The 20593-nt window shown below is 38.7% G+C and overlaps 1 protein-coding gene across 1 annotated transcript in view; it reads left to right on the top strand.

The window, feature by feature from the left end:
- acsf3 (acyl-CoA synthetase family member 3) overlaps positions 1–20353 on the top strand; it is a 31946-nt gene extending 11593 nt beyond the window's left edge. Inside the window, exons 6-10 of the mRNA XM_023332613.1 lie at positions 3073–3170; positions 4347–4473; positions 14968–15102; positions 15578–15689; positions 19016–20353. Of these exons, the coding sequence (XP_023188381.1) occupies positions 3073–3170; positions 4347–4473; positions 14968–15102; positions 15578–15689; positions 19016–19130 (587 nt within the window). The 3' untranslated portion in view covers positions 19131–20353. The remainder of the gene's footprint in view (positions 1–3072; positions 3171–4346; positions 4474–14967; positions 15103–15577; positions 15690–19015) is intronic.
- Positions 20354–20593: the final 240 nt, after the last annotated feature.

Here is a 20593-nt window from a genome sequence, read left to right as displayed (position 1 = left end):
CCTCACCTCCCTCACTCTCACAAACAAAAGCTAGGTCTAAAAATGAGGTCAGACTCGTGTTGATTGCTCTCTTCCCCTGCCTTCGCCTGTCATCCTCTCTACTTCTCCTTCCTCACCATCTCCATCCCCAGTCAACAACTATTGTACAGGTAAAGCTAATTAGCTTGCAAGTGGATTGGGTAATCCTCTGTCTGCTCTCTTGTTGTGGTTTTGTTTTGTTTATTTGTTGTTTGGCAAAAACTGAGCAGACTGTTTGATTCCTCTCAGGTGATTATTAGGAATGTCTTTAAGAAGTCTGCGGTTGTATTGATGTTTCCGCGGCCTCGGTTGCGTGTGCGTGTGTGTGTGGGGGTGTGTTAGTGTGCGTGCAGGAATGAGCTTGTGCCTGTTTCAGTCGGTGTGTTCCTGTCTCATCTTTAAGTAGGTTAAAACCGATCAATAGCAACCACAGGAACCACTCTTCCAAGAGGAGTGAGCCGAAGCCGTCCTCTCCCTCATCCTAACACCTGCTTTATTTTCTTTTTTATGCACACAACCAACCATGTGAAACATAACAAAAACGCACTTTATTCACAGAAATTTCTAAATTAATTTCCACATATTTAAATCATCAGACTGGCCTAAATTTGCTGCATATTTGTGCCGTTTTAAAGCCTGCTAACAATAGTATTGGTTTCTAGGTCATGTTTCCCTTGTCGAGATGTAAGCATGCAGGATTATTTCATACTCGTTTGATCCATCTTCTGTATTATCAAACTCTGCTGCCCTTTTCTTATTTTTTACATTTTTTTGCTCTTATTTTGGTTTTCTATCCTTTTTTTGGTCCTCTAGACTCCACAATACATTTTCACATCAAACTCCTGTTCATTAGCAAGGTAATGGATGGTGGCTGAATAACATGCTAGCTAATATAAAGATAACAAGAAGCAGAAGTAGATGAAGAGATGTGGTTCTACGTAGCAGTGTTTGTGAGGATGGACATTTTTCTTCAGCACAACTAACCTCTGGAAGAAGTTAGAAAAAATATTTCTTCAATCTTCCCATTAACCTTTCCTTTAAACATGACTAGATTGTAGATCAATTTAGTTATTTTCGATAGTTATGTTGTAACCATTTGTGTAGTGAGTGTGTTCATTGGTTTTCAATATTGGTTTTGCTTTAATATTATCGTCTAAGAGACCATGATGGGAAGTTCTTCAATGACTCATTATCTCCTAGTGTTTGTAGAATAGCAGTGAAGTAAAAAGCTAAAGCAAAACTCTCTGCCAGACATAAATCAATGGCAAGATTTTTATTTTCAGAAAAGTTTCTTTTTTCCTGTGGTTTTATTTATATTTTGCCTGATATCTAAAAGAAACTTAATCTTGTTAAAGTAAAAAAAAGGGGGCAGAAGAGGACTAAAAAAGACATTCAAGTAAAATGTAAGGGTGTTCAGATGATAACAGATCCAGCTGTAGAGAGTGAAGAGGTTATAAATTTATTTAGCTTTTTTTTTAAGTATCCTTTAATTTTATTTTTTTTTTTGCAGTGAAAGGGTATTTGGGTCCCTTTAATTGCAAGGCACCCTTGCAGTTTGATCTTTTTAATTTCAATGTTTTATTTATTATTCTCTGAAAGTATAATTTGACTAGTGGATAGCATTTGCCACCAATGAACAACTTAAGCTGTAAAAGTGTAGAAACATTTGTTAGGAGACAGTGAAGCTATTGCACAAAACAGCTTGTTTTGTTACACATCTTTCCAGTTGCTGAAACGGTGATGCAACTGTGCCAATCTCTACTTTATTCTGTCAGACCATCTGACCTCCTATTTTCTTATTTTTAGACATTGCAGCACAGCTACGTGAAATACAGAGACTGTGGTTTGTGTTTATGTGTACTTCACAGAGATCGATAAACAAACATCCACATCTAACAATAGACTAAACAAGAATAAAAAATAAGCACATTAATATGTGTGAATTTGTAAGTTTCTGATATAAGGGACTAAGCACCATCCTGAAAAATATTGGGTTTATGTCGTTTGTTGACAGTCTGACCTCCAACATGTATAATAATTCTTAAACCAACTTACATTTTAGGACTTAATTAACTTAAGTTCAGTTTTTCCCGAGCTTTAAGCGCTGTTTGGACTAAGACTTTGTCAGATTCAGTTCGCCTGACTCGGACTTGTTAATGACCCTGGTAATCCATTGGAAGTGGTCTGGTTACTTTTGTGCTCAGTTGGTTCTCATATTGATCCATTCAACTCCAGTCCCTCATTCAGGACCTGAATTGATTAGATCAATATGAAGTGAGAAACTCATTCTGTAATCAGGACCTGAGCTGCTCTTCATTTGGAGAGCCGCTGTCTCTGAAATCGTGTCGCAGCCCAAGGCGAGCTCGAACACACTCATCTAAACAAATGGACGGAGAACAGCACTGAGACCTTTCTGGTTCACTCGTTGTTATAATTACTTAACTTTAAAGGTCACATTTGCAAACACACAAGAATGGAAAATGCAGGTGATGTCAGTAAATCTGGGAACAGATGATATTTCATGCATTTGTACACAGTTTTTACAGCAGGTTATTGTGTTTGTTTACTTGTCAAATCGGAATCGTTTTGCAGTTGTTCTTCAGTGAAAAAGCCTGTCAGGCACTCAGCAGTAGTTAAGACTGAAGGAATAAATTGCACTGTGCAGTCAGATGTTTTTTCAGAAGAAAATAAGTGCAACCCAAGACAAATGTCCCAACTGTTCTATTATTTTAGCTTTTCTTGATGTTGTTAAAGAGGGAAAAAAGCTGCATCAGGCATGGCCCAGAAATTCCCATTACTGTCAAAGTGAGCTGGCTTGTGTTGACTGAGACGAATTGCTTCCAGTTTTACAAGCTCAGCAAACCTTTTAGTGACCAGTTATGCCCAGAGGATGGAGGTTAATGTCATCTTGGAGGAGCAGACTGCCTGCTACTTGAGAAATGCTTAACTGAAGGTTGTCAGTGAACACTCTGTCATTTATTCTCTTTTTTTGTGTTTTTAGAAGAAAAAAAATCATATTCTTTTTTTTGCATGCTTTTGTTTCAACGTTGACAGGAGCTGTTGGGCTGCCTCTTCCAGACGTAGAGGTTCGAATTGTCATGAATAACACAACCAACACTGTGATTGCTGAAGGAAATCACAAAGAGACTCAGGTAAATCAATACGAGTCATTATAATGAAGCAATCCATCCACAGACAGGTTTTAAATTAAAAGTATTCTAGATGACTTTAAAGGCTTTTCAGGAATCTGTATATGTATAGATTATGTATAGCGACTCTACATGTGATGTATACTAGACAGGAGGAAATCATAATAGCACATCACTCTAACGTTAAAATATTTACATCAAATAAAAATAAGGCATGGTTTACATGGAGGCAGGATTTTTTAAATACTTTTCTTCATGTTAGAAAAAAAATCATTTAGTGATACTCTTTGTGTCTAACTTGAAGTTGACTTTAATAATTTTGTGTTGCACATGAAAAATCACTAAGCAAAGCACTGACAACCTGAAAACCAATTTACAAAGCAGCAATAAAACTAAAGAGTACATAACTGTGTTTTAGGGTTGTTTAATTAAAACTCAATCATTGCACTGTAAAAATATTTTTTTTAATTGAAAGCTTATTAGAAGTTCCTTCAACATTTCAAAGTAGCAAAGGCAAGAAAATGTTTTTTTAGGTTGCATCAACCATTTAAATCATTTTAACAGTTTCTCCTTTTTTTTCTAAATAAATATTCTACCAGCTCTTTGGCAGAAGTTGTACTTTTGAGTCCCTCTAAAATATTACAACATTATTTCTATGTATCAAAGCAAACACCCTTATTTAGACATGACCCTTCTCAGCTTAATGAGCAGTAAAGTTCCCTCCCTGGGATCACTGCATATATATATCCTTCTTGGCAGTGTGTTAAGGCTGATGCAGTAAAGAAGCACAGACACCTTCACTTTCTGTAAAACCAGAATTAAAGTTCACATACAGCTCATCTGTTATTCTTTCTCCTATCTGTGGTGGAGTTGTTTAACTCCAAGGTGATATCTGCTCATCTAATGATCTGTTTTCAGCTGCCACTGTTCAAAGCAACATCAGAAAGCTTGCTGGTAACTTGTCTTTTTGAATGCAAGTTGTTATAAAAATACCTGCACTGCTAAAAAGAAACAGTACTCTCTAGCTTGAAAAGGAGGTTAGTCTCACCAGTGTCTGTCAGTTTCTTAATATTGTATCATATGACAGCCTCAGATAGATTAATAAACTTGTTTAAGCCACTCTCTGGTCCATTCAAACATTTTATTTCTTCTCTTTTCTCTGTTTTGAATATATCACAGGTACGTCCAGGTCTTGAGGGTAAAGAGGGCGAGCTGCTGGTGCGAGGTCCGACTGTTTTTAAGGAGTACTGGAACCGACCTCAGGAGACCAGAGAGGCTTTTACTGATGATGGCTGGTTCAAAACGGGTACCAAGCCGTCTTCCCCTTCCTATGCCACACTTTGTTTTCATTATGTCCACATGCTTATTCACACACACTCTGGAAAAAGGGGATTTCATACTTCTAACAATTGCAGCTACATGATCTGTGCAGTCGGAGCAATTCACTGCAGGAGGAGAGATGGAGGAGCTTTTAACTCATGTTGCAGGCTGGACTTTCATTTAGACACGTAAAAACCAGGAGAGCAGTTCAGGTGGTAAACACACACATTAGGCTTGTGGGAATGGTGTGTGTGCTCACATTTTAGGGCACTATGAGGGAGTGATAAATGGAGTATGTGTGTTTTTGGCGCTACAGGGCATTTTTCCTCCTAAGTGGCTGTGACTGCTCTGGGTCTTCAGGAACCAAGTAGAGCTCTCTGCCTCAACTTTTTTTTTCCCTTCTAGTATGTGTGTGGTAGCATAGAGAGAAGCTGTCATCTGAGGCTTTTCCTCCCTGCAGGCCACCACTTCTGTCTTCGGCCCCAAAAAGGAGCCGTGTTTCACTGTAAAGCCACTTAGAGACGTGCTTTAACCTGGCACAGGAAGGATTTGGGGTGCAGAGGGTCGAGAAGGGCAGATGCAAGTGGATTTTTTACAGACGGAGTAATTTTTGAGCTTGGAGATGTGGCTGCCGGGGATTTTCGAAAGAACCTCGTACAAAGACGGTGGAGGAGGAGTCAGACAGGACGGGACTGGGGTGGCGGTGGGAAGGCAGCGCGAAAGGATGGAGTGATTGAGAGCAGAGCAGGGCCAGGCAGTCGGGAGAGAAGGGCAAAGTGTGTTTAATTGGCTTTGCAGGCTGGAAGGACAGAGATCCAGAGCACAGCACGTTGCTGTCACACTCCATTACAGCCAGCGGCCACATAATGAGAACCACTGCAATCAGCTCCCCACAGACCGGTCCCTCAAGCCACACCGCCACAGACACTGTGTGGACTGCTCTGTAGGAAGGTATCTGACATCTTCCTTAGCCACCCAGCTCATACAGTCACATCATGCACACACGCATGGTTTTATAAAGTAGGAGGAATGCTTAAACATTCAAGGTTCAAGGAGAATGTTTTTTTTTGCCTTTTATGCTTTGATTTGTGAGTTAAAGCGCTCACAAATCTCACATCCTTTCACTTAATTTCAGTGTTTAAAAGCGAGTAACTGAGATCCATTTTATGATTAGCATCCAAAAGTGATGCAAGGATAGCTGTGTGAAGTAAAACGAAGATCACTTTATGTAGAGTCACACTTAATAATCTACAGCTGTAGTGGCTGTTTTACTGATGGGAACATATCAACACGTCTATTACATAGAGAAATGTGTACAGTTGTAAAAAAATATATATGTTATGCATTTTCTTTAGCTTTGAATTCAGATTACTGTTAAAAGAAAATCAAATGCTTGGAAATCAATGGTGCCTTGCAAAAGTATTCATATTCATTGTACCTTTTTAGGATTTTTTTCTGAGTCAGCAGTTTGTTAAATTATATTTTTCCACTTTCCAGTAAGTTTGTCTGGGTTACCTTCTTCGTGTTTATATATTGGCAGAGAGAAACATTTCAGACAATCTGAACTCTCTTTCTTAGCTTCTTGTCACCCCTCACTACCTCATACCTTTTACCCTTACACCTCTTTCTTACACCTCCTTTCAAACTTGACACTTAGAGACTGCAGCATGAACTTGAGAATTCACTTGATCTTTTATTACCCTCATATTTGTAAAGTTAGGGAGGATGTCTAACTTTTTCAACATCCTCCATGGTGATCTGTGAATGGATGAGTGCTGATTTGTATGGTTTTAATTTAAAATTAGGGTGGGAATGACTTCTTATAGTGAAATATAATATTTGTTGTCTATTTGAAGGCTATTTCACAAAGTCCTATCCAGGTATCGTCACCATGATGAATGAAACTATGAAGAAGCCCTCGCTACCATTACATATTTTTTGTGACATGATTTTGTCATGTCATCAGACCAGAAATTATATTGGTCTCATGAGAGTTTGATGTATTGATGCACCACTACACTACAAGTATCACTGTGAACACAAAACTATATAATTAACAAACTAATGGCCTTTAAAACAACAATTATAATATATCCCACTTGCGCATGGGAAACATTAAACATTGCTATGATTTGAAATGTGATATCATTGTTGGGAAAGCTGGTTGGTGTTAAACCATTTCTTTAAAATACGTTAAAATTAACTCTAACTGTCCAGTTCTGTTATACTCACTAGGACCGCAACTTAAAACTGAGTTTCTCTGAGCTGGAAGAGCAAAAACGGCTTGAACTCTTTCATTGACGAGGATGTCGGCACTGTGCGGCTGGCACAAAGTAAAAGATAAAGTCTGACAAGAGCATACGGCTGACAAGGTGAATAAAAAGCCGGGGTAAACAAGACGGCAGAGGAACAGTGCGGTCGGAACGTGGGACTTCAGATCAATACGTTCTCAGCTGGTCAGAGGTGTCTTCTTTAGAGTCAGCAGGTGCTGCGTGCATGATTGGCAGCTCTATAGGGAAGCTGTCACCTGGCTGCTCTCCTTCCACTCATCTTCACAAACATCTTTGAGTCTATCGATCTCCCCCTCATTTTTTTTAACTCTCCTTTTGTGCTCCACTCTGGAGTCTGTCCACTGACCACAGCTTAAAATCAGTCGATTAGAAATGGGGAAAGCTTTTGTTATGTGGTTGGCAACAGCAGAAGTGACTGGGGAAACAAAATTAAAGAGATGCTTTAAGTTTGGCTTTAGCTGGAGCGAACTAATCAAGAGTAGCAGGTAGAAAGTTTTGTGTTTCAGTGATAAATTAAGATGACTGTTTGAGGAAGGGAGTGAGGAAGAAGTTGAGCTTTGGGGGCTGACTATTAGCCAGGCCTTATCTGAGGTCTCATTTAATTAACTAAGAGAGACTCGGGCTCAAGGGCAGAAATGTTAACAAGAGGGTTAATCTTTGTCACTTTACCTCAGTTTCACACTCCTAATTGCTTATTCCAACAGAACCTATTAATCTGAGCCATCTGGATCATGTAAGAGCTAGAATTAGAATATATTTAGGTTTATCTACCTGACTAATGTTATGGGCATGCTGAATGTTTTGAAAAGTGTAAAAGATCACAGATTTTCAAGGTTCACTCTTTGCAAAAAGACAGAGGTCTGTGCCTAAGTCTGGCAATATGTTTGAAAAACTTAAGTCTTTCATATCAGTCAATGACAGTAATTATTGATTATTTTTTTGTTTGAAATATCTAAAATACTGGCAAACTAGCTACGTGACCTTACCTCTTTTTTATCCACAATTTTCTCTTGAGCTCTTGTACTCATTTTCTCATTTCACTCTCCCCTTTTCCTTGCCGTCATTCTTCCCAAAGATGTCATATTTCACCTTGAGTTGCACTGTGTCCTCTAATGTTTGAGCTCCCAGTGGGGATTTATTCAACATCCAGCACCCCCCACCACCATCACTGGCAGCATTGTTCAAGCCAGCTCTTCCTATAACGTTTACTGCAACGATGTCAACACATGGGGATCCATGTTTTATTAAAACCACTTGCAGGTACATCTAGTTAAACATCACCCCACGTCAGCCTCTGAACTTCATTGAATAGAATAGAATAGAATAGAATAGAATAGAATAGAATAGAAGTACTTTATTCATCCCAGCAGGGAAATTACTTCCTAGTTACAGCATAGAGACAAGACAAGACAAGAGACAAGACACAATAACAACGTCCAGGTGTTGAGTCTGGAGTTTGGCTGTGGCAGAGCTGATGACGTCACAGGCCACCGCTGCATCAGCTGATGGGGGGGTGTAAACAGCGATCAAAATGGCGGACGTAAACTCCCTCGGTAAATAACACGGCCGCATTCCCACAGTCAGAAGTTCAATGTCCGGGCTACAAATCTGTTCCTTCATGTTAACATGACCGGGATTACACCACCTCTCACATAAGTGCAATCCCGCCGCCCCTCTTCTTCCGACTCTTGGAAAAGTCCCTGTCCCCGCGCACCAAGAAAAATCCAGGGACCTCCACGCTGTATTCCGGAATAAGCGAGTGCAGCCAGGTTTCCGTGAAGCAGACATACTGTACTCCCAGTACTCCTTCTGGGTCCTAACCAGCGCCGTGAGTTCGTCTGTCCTATTTCCCAAGACCTCACGTTCCCCACAATAATCGCCGGTACCGCTGGCCTGCGCCGTCTCCTCTTCTACCTCCGTTTAACTCCAGACCCGCAGCCCCGTCGTCTCCTCCGTAACTCCTCCGGGACCACAGGCCCGTCTCCGAGCAGCAGCAGAGGCCCACACAGCGCAATCAGCCGTTCACGCGAGCAAACAATGCCGCTACTCCGCTCGGCGAGGTTCTCCGCAACCAAGAGTATAAAAAGTAGCAGAAGAACGCGGAGAACATCGACAGAACCACATCCAGCCATTGTAGAAAGCCCAACTGATGATCCATGGGTTCTTCAAGCACGGATCCTTAATCGGTTACAGCAAATATACACAGACAAACACACATGACGGGAGCTGCGTCTGCAGGCAGCCAGCTGCGCCGGCTATTGTTGCGAACTGTAGAAGCGACTTTTACTGAGCCTTCATTCTCTCCTGTTTTTAATCTCCTCTCACAGTTATTCATCAGGTCTCAAGCGAAGAGATTGAAAAGTGTCTTGATTAAAAAAGAAAGTTTACAGATTTGTCATCTCAGAGCTCTGGCATCATAACAGTCTCCTTCTTTCTCCATCTCCCGACTGAGATCAGGTTTGTGTGATTAAGTCCGGAGTAGCTGCATGCAAACTACAGTTAAATAGTTTCCTTGATGAACACGCAGTTCTGAGACATGCATCCATCCTCAAGTTAAGTCTGTTATCTGCTGCTGGGAAGGCAACCCCGGCAATGGGTATAATCAGAAACATTAACATAAAGCAATTCGAGCTCCTTTAATTTCATTATATTAAACAAATTAGATCACTCATCCGAGTGCAAAGTGCCTTCTTGTATGATATTAATTACTAAAAAAGGAGCTGTGACAAAAGTTAAGGATGATGAATAATGTCAGTGCTGAGATTTCACTGCCTGGCTGTCTGTTATTTATCCTCATTAACTTCTCCATCTCGGCATCAGGCTTTAATGTGGAACATTAATATTCATATATGCAAAGTGTTTATGATCTGAGAAGAAGCATGGCTCACATTTAGACCTCTAACATCTTTGCTCAGATAAGTCTGCTGTTCCTAAAACGTCAGAGAGGGCCCAGCTTTATGCTTGCTCACTTATATCTCTAGATGCTGCAGGACTCAGACTCAACATGTCTGTCCATACAAAGATGCCTTATTTTCTCTTGCAGGTCACAAGCTTGCAGCTAATACTGTTGTAATCTTGTGTTGATGCTTTAATGCCATGCATTCAGAGGTAACGCACAGTATATCAAATTAGATGCTGTGTACTATAATGCAGCTTTAGGACAGATTACAGCCTGAATAGTAACGTAAATGTGATTTTTTATTTCTTTGTTTTTCTGTCTTTAATGACTTTGGATTACTATCAAAAAAGATGTTCCACATTGTCATATGTGATTAGAATTTTAATACGAGTTGGACTAAAGCTCTAAGAAACTAAATCTAGAAAAAGTGAAGTGCTCTAACAACATAAAACACTGACGTATTCCTCTAATTTCTCTATTTTAAATTTTTTTTTCAGTGAGAAATTAGATTCATTGTGACCGTCGACATGTTTTAATGTACAGAAAGGTAACTGAGGTGTGCACACAAACAATGGACTAGATAAATAGAGGCTGCAAGCAGAGCAGTCTGACTCAGAAACACTTGTTTCTGTGTATTTATTTTTTAATAAGCTGATCTGAAGCTCTTCGGTGTCCAGTGTCCTGACAGCTCCACAAGTGTTTTGTGAATGTTTAGTTGTGTCTCTCCTGTGTGGACACCTGCAGCAGAATAACGCCAGCAGGCTGAAATGTTTTTGTTATGTTGGCCTTTGTCAGATGTCACCCTCTGCCCTTTACTTCCAGACTCTTTTTGACAAAGAAACTCAAGTTGTCTAGGCTGTTTCTGTGTTTGTGTGTCATTTTAAATGAGTTAGGTGTAAGCATCCACAAAATGCCATTTCCCTCTCCAGTTCAAATGTTTGTTTTTTTTATTTGTTTGCAAAGGTTTGAAGTTATCAAATTTTTTTCCTTATGAGTCTCGTTAAATCTTTGTTTTCAGTTTTAGAGGCAACAAAAACTTTTTACACAAGTTAAGCTCTTATGAAACTTTATTTTTCAAAATTTTTCAGTGGGAGATTTTTGCCGACTGGAGTAACGTTTTGCTTTTTTTACGCTGTTTACAAACCCTTACCAGGCTGCCAATTAGCATGGAGGGTTGGTAAAATAACTAGAATTAGTTTTCATTGGAAAATGAAGAATTACCTCTCATAAATGTAATATACAAAACATGTTATATTAAAACATTAGATGCAGATTATAACAATGTGAGAAATTGTGAGAAAGAAATCTGTAAATTAAATAAATCACTCAAATATAAAAGAGATAATCAGACAAAAGCTGTCTTCAATCAATTATAAATCACAGAAAGATTTTACCAAAACAATAAGAGAAGTGTTTAGACTTACAAATTCTGAAGACAGATTTAATTTACTATTAAAATTTATATGATGTTTTTAAATCTAAGAATTTTTATTCACACCTGTCTAAATCTGTGTCCTTGGAAAAACAAATCAGATTGTTATTCTAAGTTATTCTAACTTTTATTCATTCTTTTTTGTTTGGATTATTTTTCGAGAATGTTAGGCGCGCACTCAATTTAGATTTTTCATAAAATTCAACAGTATGAAGGTCATGTGTTGTTGTTAAAAACTCCCCAGCTGTTAATAAAGGATTTTTTTTTCTTTTAGAAATGTGAGTTACTCTTTTCTTGCAATAAACAAAAATCATGACTTGAAGTAATTCGACAGCGATTTGTTGTCGTTTTGGTCAAACCCAAACTGAACACGTGTTTCACAGAGGCGGCTGAATTTCTCTGTTCTATGAAAGACGACACAAAGTTTTCCGTGCCCTCCGTCCTCAGTTAAATTCTTGATCTGTTTTTATTTCTTTATTTTATCCACACTACGCGCCTTCGCTTTCTTTAATGCCTCAGAATGAGATGAAAGCCCAGTGCAATTAGGCTTCTTATCGTTTTAATTAAGAAAGCCATTCGGCCATATCTGCCTCAGACGCCATAACACATAATGGCAGACTCTCTGATGCCTGAAGTGGTGATTGTGTGTGTGTGTTTGTGTGTGTGAGAGAGAGTATGTCATGTGTGTGTACGTCCCAGTAACACAGTTCCCAAAAATCTCTTCCCCATTCTTCTTTTTCTCTTTTATCAGTCTGTGTTCTCCAATCGCTTTTCCCACTTGTATGTTTCTCCAAACATCTTTTGCTCCTTCCCTCTACTCACAGAGACAAGGTCAAAGAGTCTTGTATTAGTACTTCAAACTCATTGCAGTTCTGTTGTCTTCAGGTCTTTCGCTCACCCATTTTGTCCAGAATTACTTCAGAAATCCCTTCTCTTTCCTTTAAACCAAATGTATGTATATCTTTTTTATTCATGTTTTCTCTTTTACACAAACGGTTTATCATTGTACATATGTACTGATCATTTTCCTATATCTGTTTGCATAAAATAAGAGCTACATAGCTCAGCACAATGAATCTCGTGCTTTTCTTTTTCTTTTATCCCTCATCCAAAGGAAGGAGCGACTGTAACTACCCTGATTGTGGTGTTAACACCCAGCCGGCGCCTCCCTTCTTCTCCCATCCTCCCTCTCTTTCCCCAGCCTATCGGTGTGAGGCAGTGGTCTGTGAAGAAATTCCCAATATCTAAATTTACACACTGTATCAATCTTGTTTAATAGACTGGAAAGCTTATAGCCGCCGTGGCAAGCCGGCAGAGAGGGCAGTGGTGATAAATTGTCGGTGTGCTAGCGACAGCCGCCTGTGATGTATAATGAAATATTTATGATTTATCCCAGCTAATAAACTGAAATGAAGTGCATGATGTATGGGAACAGATGGGCCCTGTATTGATGCTGAGGTGGAGCAGCAAGAGGGGAGGAAGAGGAGATAGGAAGACAGAGGTGTGAGAGACGTTTGAGATGTAGAAAGGTAAAAATGAAGGGTAAGAATGAGATTAAAGGAAGAAAATAAATGTCTGCGCGTGAGAGAGAGAGAGGGAGGGTCAGACGCTGGAGCGTGAGAAACTGAAAACATGCTGCTATATACAGCAAGGCGGATAGAGAGATGTAAACTAAATACTAATAGGATAAACCTGCAATGACACCAAACAGAGTGTGCAGATAAAATGCTATATTATTCCTACATGTTTCATTCCCTTATTGGCTCAATATTTCAATGTTAGGCTGCCAAGAACTTGTATACTCCATTGAAAAAAAATACTTGATTCCTATCAGGCTAGGGAAAACAAAAGAATGGTATTGTATGATAAGTTGATTATGGAAGAAATAGGTTGCTTTCATATTTCAAAGGTATTTAAGCCTTTCAAAAAGCACAGCTATAGAAAGAAAATTACCATATTACATCTTGTTTGCTTCTAATGAAAATTAAGATGTAAATCTAGAGATCATTCTGCTTTGAGGCTTTTTATGAAATTCAAATCAAAAACAAAAGGAACATCAAGCACATCCTTATCTGGCTTATTATATCGCTATAAGAAGTAATTAGACTTTCTGTAAGACTGCTTCCCCACAATTTGATCCTAAAAACTACATTAGAATGCAAGGCAAGTAGAGGAAAAAAGCTATTTTGGGTTGTATTCATGGATCCATCCATCTTAATATCTTCTTATTGGAGACATTGAGGTGACTGTTTAGAAGGGAAACCAGGACTCCAGCAACACATTTCAGCCTCTTTAAAGGGACCTCAAGTTATATAAAATGTGCATATGTTGTTGTTCTAGTGAGTTCTAGGTGTTCCCAGGAGTATCATCCAATGTCTGGCAAACTTTCAAAAACCTTTCCTTGTTTAAAGCACATTCTCTGATTTTCCTTGATGTGAGGAAGCTTTGGCTCCACACTGAGCTCCCTCTGAATGATGAAGATGTTTATTATCTAAGCAAAGCTGTGATACTCTAGATGGAAATCTGTTTACACTTGTTCTTTTGTCCATGATCCATAACTTATGGTCATTGTTCATGAACTTTGATTAACCAATAAATTCATATCACAACTGACCATACTGGTTTTCTTCCATCACCTCTCAAGACATTTGAACTCCTCCATTTCAGGCAAAGACCAAAGTTTTAATAAATCTGATTTTTTTTGCTGTTTGTTTTTGTTTTGTTTTTTTGGTCAGAGTACAAAACAAGTTTTTTAACAGACCACAAACCACACCTATGCATTTTATGAATCGAAAAACCTGGCCCGGTATCAGCTCTGGGTGTGAACTAAAGCAAAAGTTTGTTCAAATGAGTGTCACCAAAAATCTAAATTTTAGTCCGTGGCAACAAGTACTGCATCTAAGCAGACCTTTCCGATTGTGATATCGCCGTTGATGTTGCCATGACAAAGCATTATTCCGCTCTAGACATGGGTTTAGGCTTAGCAGAAGGAAACGGTGTTTGGACTTGGACTCTTTTGTTCTCCACCCAGTGTTCAGCTGCAGCTTCGGGTGAATGGTGACTCCTCAAACCGGTTCTTAACTCCGACACTCTGCTTATCTCCACCGCCGTGTCTCGATCACATCCATCCTCCTGGTACCAGCTGTCCTGAAAGTAGCACCTGTAATAACCTAAAAGGACATCTTCCCATTCCATCTTTTTTTTCATCACCACCTCTGTCCATTTTTCTCTCCTTTTCTCACTCTCCACTCATCCATACTGACCCACTTCCTCCTCTCGTTTTTCCCAGACCCAGCTGCGTCCCTTATCCCACATACTTTACTCTGCTACACCTGGCCCCCAGACACCTATGTGTGTGTGCATCTGGAGGATGTCGGGGGACCTTAAAGATTCATCCATTCGCTGCACTCCGACTTTCTCTGCCTCACACACACATAATCACACACTTCCTTACCTAAAGATACAAATGTCTGGCTTTCTTATATTTATGTTATTCACATGCACTGCTCTGTTTTTTTTTTTTCGTTTAGTATATTTTTACTGAGATTTCTCCCTGAGTCAAATAATTCCTTGTGTTTAATGAAGCCAGAAGCTGCTGAAAGTGTAAACACTGTTGACCTGTTTTAAGCACAACCAGAATATAAGTGTTACTATGGCATGGAAATCCATTTTTGAGTAAAAAGATTTAATTTTGAACCTGAATCTTTTCCCTGTGCCAAAAATATACAGCAAAATTACATCTCTTTAAATCGATCTTCCTGTCTTCTACACTAATCTTTCCCTGAGCAAATGATTGGCTGCAATCATTTTTGTTACTTTCATTGTGCCACGCCGTGTCCTTTTGCATTTCTGTCTTAGGAGACACAACAGTCTATAAAGATGGCGTCTACTGGATCTTGGGCCGCAGCAGCGTCGACATCATCAAGAGTGGTGGCTATAAGATCAGCGCCCTCGAAGTGGAGCGACACCTACTGGCTCATCCAGACATCGTTGGTAAGTACTGTGCAAACTTTCATTGAAAGCAATTGTTTTGTTGTTGTTAATTCTAAATTACTCAATGCGCATTGTTGGTCAGCTGGCTGAAAGGTCGCCCTACTATCTATCTCTTTATTAAAGTAACTCTGTTTAAAAGTAACAGTTTGCACTTTGTAAGCATCTTTTGCACATTATCTGAGCAGATAGCTTCTCTAATCACCTGGTTAATATCAGCTGAGTATAGTGTTACCTGATTTTACTCAGTTCCTAAAAGTACAAGTTATATTGATGGCACTTATGAAAGTAGTTATCGAGCAAAATACGTTTTGATTATTTGATTATTAAGATCTCCATTTTTTTTTCTTTAAGAAAATGTAATTTCAATGCAGTTTATATTTGATTTGTCAAACTTCTTATTTTTAGATTTTGTAAACAAATTCATTAATTCAGCAATTATTTCATTAAAGTATTTCTGTTTGTTTTTGTGACTTAGATGTGGCTGTGATTGGCGCTAAAGATGCTACGTGGGGTCAAAAGGTCACGGCCGTGGTGCAGCTGCAGAAAGGCCGGCGTTTAACTCTACCAGAATTAAAGACCTGGGCAAGGTAATGTCTTCAGTCTGAGCTCCATATCATTTATTACTTAGCTTTTCAGATTTGTTTCATCTATGCAGACTTTAAGAATCACTATAAATATATGATTCATTTAGATGATGACCTTTTCAGGCAACGGGGTTATTTACTCTTTTTTGTGAAATGAAAAAAAGAGTCTATTTTTGGCACAGGAAATGAAACAAGCCTTCATGCACAAATATCAGAAGATCTTTTTCAATCTGAGTAATACCGATTAAACACAGAAATTATCAATGAGGTAAAAACATAACCCTATTTAAAATAAAGTCATTATACAAATCTTCACAAATTAAATTTAATAAAATGATTTGGAGCGCTTTGGCTATAGCCATTATTATTGTAGCTCTACCAACTACGATAGTATTGTACTCAATAACAGCTACAACAGAGTTTTATTTGAAAAATTTAGATTTTTTTGTGCTTAACCTATGACAGAAAACTGAGAAACAACATGTGCAGCTTGTTTTATCGAAAACTGGTAAACAATAAAATAAGAAAATAAAATAAAGAAACAAAGAAATGGAAGGTTTTTTTACATGAAAATGGTGAGCTATGTTTGGAAAAAACTGACTAAAAAAGTCAAACTAACAAATTGGTTTCTGGTTATTAAGCTGTAAGGCTCAAACCTGGATTAAACAGGCATGACAGTACAGTTTACGTTAGAGAATTTTTTGCTATATATTTTAATATATGGCAAGCAAAAAAATGCTCCAGCCACGATTCAGATTTTCATGCTCCATATTTCAATATTTACTAATTATAGGTTAATATATCTGGAGTGGAGGAACAAAATAAGTTAAGTGGAAGTTGTTTTAGTACTCAAAGTCTAGAAAGTTTACCACCTGCTCTCTTTCAAACTGTGGCCACAGTTTGACTCAGACTCGCACCACCAGAGGAGCCTGTGACCTAAATAACTTCTGACCAATCCATCATCCTAAGCCTGCAACAGCAACAGACCACCATATCCCACTATCACAGAGGTGTGTTTTTATTTGATACTGTGCTGTTATTCATGGAAGCCAAACAGAAGCCGCTAATACAGAGAAGTCCAGCTCTCGGTTTCCCTCTCACTGACCCTGAAGTTCTCTCAGTAATTGAAAAATATGTGCAAGAATAAGAAGCCGCAGTCGGATTAATAAGGAGAACGAAGAGAAAAAAGGGGAAGATAAGCAAACAGTAGATTGCTGTGGATGTCAAATATTTCATCCTCCTTTTCTGAATGTCAGTGGAGTTTGTTTTGTCTGAAGCTGATTGTAGCTTCCACACAAACACTGTAGTTTTTTTTATCTTTTCCATCAATTTCATCATCTTTACTTCTGGATGATCAGTTTATTGTTACAGTGAAAAGAAATTATGATAAGAATTATCCATTCTGGAATAATGAAGAAACATGTTTTTTGTGATGACGTTTACATATCATTGGGATTGTTCCTTTTAATGTTTGAACTGTTTTCCAGTTGTTGGTCCCAAGTGATCAACAATAATTGGTGTGCTACATTTTAAAAAATGTTTAAATGTTATTAGTGTGTACAGTTTAGTCTCACATGTGCATCACCGGACCGGCAGCACTTTGAAGAAGTTGTATGCCCAGCCATGACTTTGAAGTAGGGGGTAAATTTTACATATTTACCAAAATGTTTGGCAAAGAAGAATTTAAAAAAAAAGTTCTTCATTTGGAATAAACCTGCTTCATCCTGATGCTACAAAATGAAATCTATGAAAACAGAATGTCTTCAGAAGTCACCTATTTAGTTGAGTCCATTTGTGTGTAATTATTATCTCAATAGAAGTACAGCTGTTGCGTGAAGGCCTCAGAGGTTTTATTAGAGAACATAAGTGAGCACACCAAGAAGACAGAACACAGGAGGGGAGTAAAGTAGTGGAAACAGGTTACTGCGGGGTTAGGTTATATAGCAAATACTAAATCCTAGACATACGACCTGAGCTGTACAGCTCCTCCAAAGATCAGGTGGGTCTTTTGGAAATAGCTCTGAAAAATGCTGTCCTTCCCTGCCTTGTCTGGTTTCCAGTTCTGTTACAGAGTATGTATCAAATTAATCTCTGTCCTTAAAATTCTGAACACAAATGCAGAGTCTTTATTTGTGTTTCTTTGTTTTCAAAATTTAAATCATTCTTATATTTGTAATTACAGCCAATAGTAAACGATTTAGTTACCTGACCTTTTTGATTAACACAATACTGGCAAATAAGAAAAAAAAACACTTTAAAAAAAATGTGTTATTTTTCTAACCACTCATATTTACAGGAATCCCATTAGTGACATTCCCTGTTTACATTCTGTACGAGCTCAGGTTTGTCCAGGCCGACGGCTCCATACGGAGTCTAGATGTTAGATCCCGCTGCTCCAGTCTGGTAGATTAGCACCGCTGCCGGTGACCCAGGTTGACACGTTGGGGCTGAACTACAAACATACGCATGGCACAGCGTTCACAGCCGGGGGTCCTGCCAGCGGAGCCGCTGTGCCAACACGTTGCCGAGTCGAGAGTGTGGAGGAAACGGAGGCAGATAAAATGAGACATAAACAAGGAGATGGATGCTCACTCTTCAGTGCCCTGGCTTCAGCTGTCACTCTGAATCTGAATCACACCCACTGTGCTCTGATGGCGACGTGCACACACACTCACACACCCCGGCTGCCCGGAAGAAATTGGTGACATGAGCAAGCCATGTTACAGAGACATGTATGCATGCACATTTACTCAGACTCTCCTCCCTGAGTCAGACAGACGGAGACATCTGCTGAAAGGAGTGTTTGATGGCAGCCGTATGACTCATTATGTTCACTCACACAACAGCAGCACACACAATAACACGCAAACAAACAAACTAGGTTAGAAGATAATAAAAACTGCTCCAGGCTTAAAGACTCGACACAACAGCCAACCAGTGAAAACCGAAAAATAAAACACTTTTAATTATCACAGCCTTCTGTTTTTCTCTTTATTATTTGCTGAGGTTTTTTTCATCTCGTTTTGATTATGTTGCTTTGTATGACGGGAATTGTCTGTGTCTGGAAGGGAATTGGGGATATTAAGGCAGAGAGCTTCAGAGCACATGAAGGACGTTTCTTTCCTTATCTCAACTACTCTGCCATGGGGCAAGCCTTTGTTTTGGCAATTGTTTTTATTTTTGTGTTGTTTTGATGTTGCATTAGTGTGCGCCCTCACCCATTCACGTTGGTATATTTGTCAGCCTTGTGCTCCTTATGACTGTTTATTCTTTTTTGCATTTTCCCCCCTAAACAGTCATCTGTGTGTAAAGCGTCTTGTTTATTGCAGGCAGCACATGGCGCCCTACATCATCCCGACAGGCCTGGTCTTGGTGGAGGAAATGCCGAGGAATCAGATGGGGAAAGTCAACAAGAAGGACCTCCTGCGACACTTTTTTCCGTGACTGGACGTCTTTGATGTTTGTGAAAGTGAAACTTGTTTCTTCAAGTACACATCTCTTCCAGGATATTCCTTCCAGATCAGACAGACGTTTCACAATAATGTAGTGAAAGGAAACAGAACAATGGTTAATATTCACTGGAAACCAACTCACCAAAACTGCCATAGAGACAAATCTGGTCTTGTTTCTCCCAACTATTACAGTTGGTGTTTAAAAGACTTTGATGAAGCAGAATAAAGTCGCTCCATGATGAGGGCAGTGTGTTAAAAATTGGTTTGCAATTTGGAAAGAAAGAAGAAGTATTCAAATCTGTTTCCAAAAATGTGTGTTATGTGACAAAAGGTTTTAAAAAATACTTTGTGTATTCTCTTCCTTGACTTGAAATGTTTGCTAATTCTCTAAACTGGTTCTGAAAAGGATGGACTTTTTGCTAAAGCCTAAGCAAGCAGTTTCATTCTTTAACTTTTTCACATTTTGTGAAACACAAACATATTTAATTGGAATATGGTGAGTGAGCGCCATTCTCCATTTGCTCTGACATTTTAGGTGAAGACATGTTTGAACATCCAGATATTGTTTTCTAACCTAACTCTGCTTTAAATTTCACAACTTTCTCCTGCTGTGTTCCTTGGTCTTCATGATGATGGTTGTTCACTAATGTCAGGCCTCACTTTTGAGATTTTCCCTCCACTTCTACTGGATCTAGACCCCATTAAAATACATTGAAGTTTGTAGTTATAATGTGCCAACATGTGAAAAAGTTAATGAAATATGAAAACCTTTCCAAGTGGTTTAATTTAAGCAGAAGCTACATTGTTAATTTTTAACACATTACCTTTCCATCATAGATTTATTCAATAACATAAACCCCTATAAATCTTTAGTATTTACACAGGACATTTTGCATTGGATTCATAACACATGGCAGCGTGAAACTTTATAGGATCAACTTTTGGGATTTAAGTTTTATGTAGAAAAAAATAGTTTTGCAATGGGCTTTACTTGCAATATCTCTTTAAAAAAAACAAATGATTAATTTAATGTAAAGGAAAAAAGTTCAGAAGAAATGAATGACGGCAGTCGGCACTATTGTAGGATTCGCTGCTCCTGAAGCCATCATGGTTTTATCAAGATGATATGGTGCTACACACGAATAAATTAACAACAGATAATCTTGTTCTAAATTAGAGAAAACTACTTTGTCTTTGTAAAAAAAAAAAAAAAAACACACAGATTGATTCACTTGAATATCTGTACATAAAACAGATGTGGTAATTAAAAATTTTTGGGAATGTGTCTAAAGTTACCAACTTTTTTTACACGTTTGTCTCCTGTGCATGTTGTTACACTGGCTTCCTCAATGTGTGGGAGTGTGGGGGTGTGTGTGTGTGTGTATAAATTTGGCTACACAGGTGTGATGAGAGCTCAAAAACAGCTTCTGCAGCAAGGCAAAACACCACAGCTGG

The sequence above is a fragment of the Xiphophorus maculatus genome, chromosome 4, assembly GCF_002775205.1.
Source record: "Xiphophorus maculatus strain JP 163 A chromosome 4, X_maculatus-5.0-male, whole genome shotgun sequence".
Classification (NCBI taxonomy): Eukaryota; Metazoa; Chordata; class Actinopteri; order Cyprinodontiformes; family Poeciliidae; genus Xiphophorus; species Xiphophorus maculatus.
This window is presented reverse-complemented; position numbering and strand designations above follow the sequence as displayed.